The 7,664-nt window shown below is 33.7% G+C and overlaps 1 protein-coding gene across 1 annotated transcript in view; it reads right to left on the bottom strand.

Moving 5' to 3' along the window:
• Positions 1–6,435: 6,435 nt before the first annotated feature.
• Positions 6,436–7,664, bottom strand: part of LOC107030843 (homeobox-leucine zipper protein HDG8-like) — a 7,493-nt gene continuing 6,264 nt past the window's right edge. Inside the window, exons 6-8 of the mRNA XM_027919641.1 lie at positions 7,626–7,660; positions 7,123–7,130; positions 6,436–6,968 (exon numbers count right to left, since the gene is read on the bottom strand). Coding sequence (XP_027775442.1) covers positions 6,605–6,968; positions 7,123–7,130; positions 7,626–7,660 — 407 coding nt within the window. The 3' untranslated portion in view covers positions 6,436–6,604. The remainder of the gene's footprint in view (positions 6,969–7,122; positions 7,131–7,625; positions 7,661–7,664) is intronic.

Here is a 7,664-nt window from a genome sequence, read left to right as displayed (position 1 = left end):
CCCTATATACGTTAGCATGTTTTTGTTTTTTGCATATACAAAAGCGCCCTATGGTGGAAGTGACCCAACCGTTTGTGCCAAGTTTCTCAAACACCGGATTTAGTTGGATTCCATTTGTTCTTCATCCATTGGATTTATAGAAAAGCTTTGCCCTGCATTTTAATCTAAATGGTTCCTCACCACTTGGATAAATGTTCAGACACGCCTTATCTTCAAAAAATAATTTGAACCCATTTTCAAGTAACTGTCCAACACTTAATAAATTTTTATCAAGTTCAGAATTAAATAGAACTTCAGAAACAAATTTTGTGCCTATATAATCTCAATAGCTACAGTCCACTTTCCTTTGTAGGGAGGTATTCTACATTTCCAATCCTGACTCTTGATGTTGTTGTTCTATTAAGCCTTTTGAAAAGCTTTTCACCACTAGTCATGTGGTTTGTACAACCACTATTAATAAGACAACTGTCACTTGAAATACTAGATGCAAAACTTGATGCAACAAATAAGTGTTCTTCCTCATGTTGATTTGCAACTTGAGCTTCTCCTTGTTGTTGTTGTCGTCCTTTCTCTTTGTAGATGATCTCAGCATGCCCAAGTTTTTGATATTTTCGGCATCTCATATCCGGCTTTCTCCAGCATTTGAAGTGAGGATGATTCTTCCTTTCGCAATATTGACATTGGGGAATTTTTCTCCTCTGTTGCTGCCTGAATTGTGGCTACTTTCATTACCAACGGAAACCAGACTATTTTCTGCATAATTCTTCTTCCCTTTGATTTTCTTGTTTTTTTTCAAGGATAGTTTTGCAGATTGTCCTGAAGTACACCTTCTACCGATCCTTCCTGTCTCATTAACCTTCTTTGCTCGTGTACCTGCAATGCATTTGGTAATCCTGCCAAAGTTATCCTTGACAGATCCTTGGTATTTTCTAAGGAAGCAATGGTTGGTTCAAACTTCTTAGGTAATGTAACAAGAAGCTTGTCAAATAACTCGGCTATCAGGAAGCTTATTTCCCAACATTCTTACCTTGATCACAATGCTAAGAAGCCTATCTTAGTATTCTTTAACATTTTCAGAATCTTTATTTCTTTTTACCTCAAATTCTATAATGATATTCATAGCTTTCATACCTTTGATTCGCTCATCTCTTTGATATTCTTCTTTTAAAAAATTCCAGATTGCTTTTGCTGATTCCAGCGTCATGATTTCAGGAAAAATTGTAGGTGATAGTGCAACATATAAGCAAGATTTTGCCTTGGATTTTCTTGTATTCCTTTACTTGTTAAGCTTGACCTGAGTCATTGCTGGATTGCTTGGTAAAACAAAAAATTATGTAATCCTCCTCTACTATTTCAAGAGATTAGTTCTCTCCATAAAACACTGGTGGAGAAATAGCAGAAGAACCCAAAGAGTTTTTCGAATTCATGTTTCTGATGGCTTTTCAAGGAAACAGGTAGGGACTTTATTGATGGTCCCCTCATACTACACTCACAAGTCCCTTAATAAGAGGGGTCTGGTATCAATTTGTGGGTGTTAACAGCTAAAGAAAAAGCATACGACAGAAGAAGAAACAGAGAGATATTATATTAAGTTGAAAGAAGAAATGTTTAAATAGAAGGAACTCCTAACAATATGTAGTAAATAATTGAGTCACTACAAAAATAGAATCTTCCTAATAACTAGGCACTAAGTCTACCAACAACTCTACATGCCTAAAGACTAAGAAACTCAAAGCTGAAAAACTAAAACAGGAATATATATCCTCTAAAAACAGAAAATATAGCAGCAACCATGTCATCATGTCAACTCAAGATTAATTAACAACTCATGAGGCAGATTGTAATAGAAATAAAGTCAGTAAACTCTTTTATCTTTATCTTGGTTATACTTGTTTAAATTTAATATGATAAACATTTTTAATGATTTCTACTGTCATCACAAGAATTCATTCTTTATCTTTATCTTTATTTTGGTTAGTAAATTATCTATTATTTTTTGCCAGCCATTGTGTACTTGAAATGAGCATTTACTTAAGTCTAAAAACTCTCAAATGCAAAACTATCAAAAACAAACAGTCTCTCATTTAACAATAATCTAAATTGTGTTTGATGATACATATTTTCTATTAAGTTCAAAACAGGTAACGTACTCATTGTCCTTCAATTTGTGTAACAAATTTTGCTCTCTTAAATTCTGTAGCTAACATGGTCTTGTGATACTTTTTCGTTTTACTAAACTTCAGGGATCCAAAAATGTGGAAGTACTGGTGGTAGAAGGACAACATTAAAGGGCGTGAACTTGAGCACCAACGCATTTCAGGGTGGTTGCAATAGGCGACAAGTTACATATCAGTGGAGATTTTTAGCTATTGTCCAGGGAGCTCAGATGATTGTCTTGGAAACAACATCCATTAAAATTTATACTATCAAAATTTTCAGCTGAGAAACTTGTATTTTTTTCTGAATATAAATGGGAGTAATATCAAAGAATTTGGTTTGAATTTGTAGGTTCATTACTCGATTCTGCAATTTCAACTGGTTTGTTTTATTTCAACTAAGTGAAAGAAAATCTTACTAGAAGTTATTTTGTTTACTTTTAGTATTGTAGAAGTGTAAAGAAGTTGGATCTCTCTGATTGCAAAATCTTCAAAAGTATTCTAAACTTCAAGGGTTCACGAAATATCGAGACTTTGGTGGTTCAGAATCGCTCAATTTTGAAGGATATCCATCCATCAACAGGAAAATTTGATAGACTAAATGGTCTATCTTTGTATTGTTTCAAAAAGATTATGGGTCTTCTGAGCAGCACATGCCAGCTAAAATCCCTTGAATACTTGGACATTAGTTATTATTCATCTTTATAAACACTGCTAGCTGACATTGGAGATATGCAGAGTCTAAGGCATCTTCTTGCATGTGATACCAGTATAAAACAACTGTCTGTTGAAATGTTAAGAAGACCAAATTTAGAATCCTTTCGATGAACGTTCCACAAGATTATATATATAGAGATATTGGTAGTTTATCCAACTTAACTTCTCTAGATTTGAGCGACAACAATTTTCTCTATCTACCCTTTGGTTTTTTGAAGTTACCATTGTTGATGTCCTTGTGTTTGAATGATTTTGAGAATCTTCAAACACAGTCGTCAATATTGAATTTAGAGTACCTTGAAATTCTTGAACTTAGAAGCTGCCAAAAATTGGTCATTAAAGTGTTGACAACCTTCCTTCAATTTAGATGATCGACATGATTAATTGTACTTCTCTGCAGATTCCATTTGATGAAGGATTCTTTAGTGCCCTGCTCTATCAATTCCATCTATAAAATATATGAGTATGAGTCCTCTCTATCTCTCGCTCGTATCACATTATTAATTATCTAGTTGTAACATCTCACAATTCGAAATAGTTAGGAAGAATCTTAGAGCTGGAAATAGGCATTTTTGGAAATAATTAAATGGATATTTACTTTAGTTAGAAAAAAATGAGTTTTTAGTCAACTTCAACCGGTCATAACTCCTATCTCAGGATGAGTTAGGTGTATTTCAAGATATGGTTGGAAAGTTCTTGGAATAATCTTTCCAACACCTCTAAGTTTGCGGGATTCTGAGTTCATATGAGTAAGTTATACCCTTTGTAAGTTGGTCTGTTCGGTTAAAGAATTGGCCAATCTGGATTTTAGAAGGGTAGTTTGATCTTTTCCTAAACATCATGAGGCATTTCCTATCACAAATCATAATCCTTGAAGTCATAATTCAAATCAAGGAGATTGAAGGGTCAATTCAAAGTGAAGTCAAGAGTCAAGTTAAGAAAAGTTTATCCAAGATTTCAAAGTTCTTTTACAAATGTTTTAACTTTGTTTTAAGACTTAAAGTTCACGATGAGTTAAGCAAAGAGTCAGATTTGAAGTTCATTTCTTCAAAAGTATATGGGGACTAAATATTCCAGAAGGATTAAAAATGTTCACAATTAAATAAGAATGGAAACTGAGATTTCCAAAGAGCCTTTGGGCTAGTTTTCAGATGAGAGTAATTGCTTTCTAAATGAAGAAAGAGAGGAAACATTGATTTCCAACGTAGGCTTTGAGCTAAGTTTTTGAGAAATAATCTCAAATCATAGAAGGAAGTGTGTTTATAAACATATTAATTTTTGGAGTAGTATTGAGCACCGATATGAGGAAGAGTTCAGACAACTCACAGCCCCCATAAACCATATAACCAGTATGGATAGAAAAGGGTCAATACTTTTAAGATGATTCGTTTAGTTCTTTTTAGCATAGACGAGTGGATCTACTTAGTAGTTTAGGTTCTATACTAATGGCAAGGTATAGGAAGGCCATGGCAGCATGAGGCAAATTGATGTATCATCACAATAGCTCTTATGTGATGGTTGTCGATTAGAGAAATTGCTACAGAAGTTAATTGTATTTTATATACACACATACATCTCAGAGTTATATTGTATCTTTGCATACATATAGAGTTGATATCATGTTTTAACTAACTTTTCTTGATATTGCACTTGTTTTAAATTCCTCTATAACGAGTTCAGTCTTGTAGAGTTGATTTGAGCAAAGTAAGTTGTTCAAATTTCCATTCAAGCCTATGTTTGTATTTTAGCATTCCAACTCGCATACTCGTACATTTAATGTACCGATTCCAGTTTTAATGCATCGTATTATGATGCAGATACAGGTAGCTAGGATCGACATCAAGCGAGTTGTTCAAAGTCATTTGGTGAGCCTCCTTGTATTTCGGATGATCCATTTCATTGCTTTCAGTATTCGTTTTACTTTCATTAGGATGTTGTGGGGCTTGTCCCAACATCCATCTCAGTTGTTTTTAGAGGATTCATAGAAATATAATATTAGTTGTTTAGTCTTATCAATTTCAGTTGTACAGTTTAAGAATTGAGTTACCATTTTGGCTAAGATATTATTTTTTTAAGTTATTACATGAACTTATCTTTGTTGAGTTAAAGTCTTCAGATGAGTAAGTAAGTCAGGCCAAGGGTTCGCTTGGGGCCAGCAATGGTTCTCGAGTGCCAGTCCCGCCCAGGGTGTAGACTCGGAGTGTGACACTAATTATGTCTTTGTCTAATGAAGCAGGGGTTACGAATAGATATCCAAAGCAATGAAATTACATCACTATGCCCACGTAACAGAATTATAAGTTCTTAGGAATGGTTCTCTTGTTTGTTTGTGACTTTAAAGTTTTATCCTATTATGGACTCATCGCTATTGTTGTATCTAACAACAAGCCTTTATTTTTTGAGTGGACTAGGTATATGTGATAATATCCCATTTTGGACGCTTCGTTGTAGGTTGTTTGAATTTGAATTTTGTTGGTTTTGAAACAACAACAAATGTATTTTACTAACTCGTAATTGGAATTACAAAGGAATTTAAGAACAAAAATGGAAATTGAAGAACACAAGTAGAAGAAAGCGATGAGAAGCAGAACTCATAGAAAGGGGATGAGAGGACTAAACATGTTTTTCAACAATTTCAATAATCTCTAAATCACATATCACTATCCTTTTTGATGGAACCGTTTCTTTACTACTACTTAGCCTGGATCCCAAATTAACCTGATTTTATTGCTCGTTCTCAGCCCAATAACTCTTGTCAGATCAATAACGACTTGTATGGAATTAGTATATACATTGGGCTGGACTTGATTCATAACCAAAATGGTGTTGAAGCTATTGCAGCTTAGTTTGGAGTAAAACAGTGTTGTTTCAATGTACATACTTAGAACTTGACTCAATGCACAACCAACATGGTGACAAAGGAACACACTTTCTACCTGAATCTGAAGCAGATTGTGGACACATCATTAACTAAAAGAAGAGGGTTGTAATCCAAATCACTCACCGCTACAGAGAAGGAAACAATGTAGCTGATTTTCTTGTTGCCTTTTTCATTCTAAGGAGACAGGTAGACACTAATACTAGTGTGCCTACTATACTCAAACATGGAGGAACAACAACCTATAGATCATAGAGGCAAAACGAGTTGGTACGTAAGAGAAACTGAGGAGACAGAGGATTCTCTGAAGTATGGCAATGCGGCTACTAGTGTGTTTCTTCCGAACAGATCCTTCCATCACCACCTATAACTAGAGGTTGTCATTTGAGGTGTAGCCAAGAATGAAATTGAGCAAACAAGTACGGATTGGTACTCAGGACAAAAACTCAACCTAGATCTCAAGTAAATTTATTGTTTGATGTTTAATTTTTGAGCCTTTTCGTGGTATAGCCCTAAGCCCAACAACTTGGCTAGCGTCTGGGCTATCCGTGTTCACAATATAATAATTCCATCCACATATGGATACAATAATATATATACTATTCCCACACTTCAAAAATCAGGAAGGCAAGACATTGTAACATGACAAAGAACAAAAACAATGATTAGAGAAAATCAAACAAATAAAAAGTCTCAAATAAGTGTATCAATATAAAAGATAATTGCAGCAACACATATCGCACAATCTTGAGATTTTAGAAGTCACAAAGAAGGGAACACATCATCCTTCAAAACCATCAATTCTCTTAGTTTTGAAATCTTCAAAACAAACAAACAACATGAAATTAAACAATCACAAATCAGAGCAACCCAATGCTTCTTTGATTCTTAAAATTGTGGCGCTCAAAACACCATGAACAGAACCCACTACCTCCATTTTTTGCTGCCTGGAGGTTGGATTATTATTACCACAAATCATTATTTGAAACGTCATTGTCAAAATTGAACCATTTTGTGCATTTGCAGTATTGTCCCTATTCAAGGAGAGCCGACCATCGGGACTTATGATGATACCAGAGGGCAAAATGGGAACTTTTGTTGCATCACCTCCATTGACTATTGAAGTGATTGCTCGTAAATCTATGGGTGCATAGACTAAAAATGCTCCCATTTCATCAATACTCGTCTCTTCAAGCACTAACATTTCCTTATGCATAATTAGGCTGTTTATGCATTACAATAATTAAGAAATATTAGGGTAAATACTATAAAAGAATAAGTGACGATAAGTTATGTTTCTAAACAATAAAAAATTCACAGCTAATCCTATTTAATAATGAATCAGAAAAGGATTATAAGCAGTCTTGTTAGCTATAGGGCTATAGGTCATTTAACAACAGATTTACGAGGAATTTCATAGCTAATTCTTGTTCTTTTTCATAGTGAAATATATTTAGCATTATAAGTTTACCTAAAAGATAGTTAAAGATAATTATTGGATCAACCAAAAAGCCAAGTGAAATTATAAATATAGAAAATGAGACAAACAACAACTTGCTATAAATGGTAAGCTATGATTAGTGTATATAAATTAAACATGAGAAAGTTCGTCTTTTTGTGTGTGTCTTGTAATTGTTAATTGAATACAAGTCAAAAGTCATATTGGATCGTAGAAAATTCATTTTGATTCAATAATTAAAGCACAAAAAGTCAAAAGGAAAACAAGATACAAGTTTAGAAATTTTTGTATTTTTGCATGAGAAAAAATATAAATCCAGTCATAAGTAATATTATTTGATTCTTGAAAAATGTCATTATTAAATGATAATTTAGGCAGAAATAGCTAATTATAAATAAATAAATATGACAAATACCTGAATAATCGTAATGTTATTTCCCGGAAAAGTTCCTGT

This window comes from Solanum pennellii, chromosome 9, assembly GCF_001406875.1.
Source record: "Solanum pennellii chromosome 9, SPENNV200".
NCBI classification, from domain to species: Eukaryota; Viridiplantae; Streptophyta; class Magnoliopsida; order Solanales; family Solanaceae; genus Solanum; species Solanum pennellii.
The sequence above is the reverse complement of the archived record's forward strand: the minus strand, read 5'-3'. Positions and strand labels throughout refer to the sequence as shown.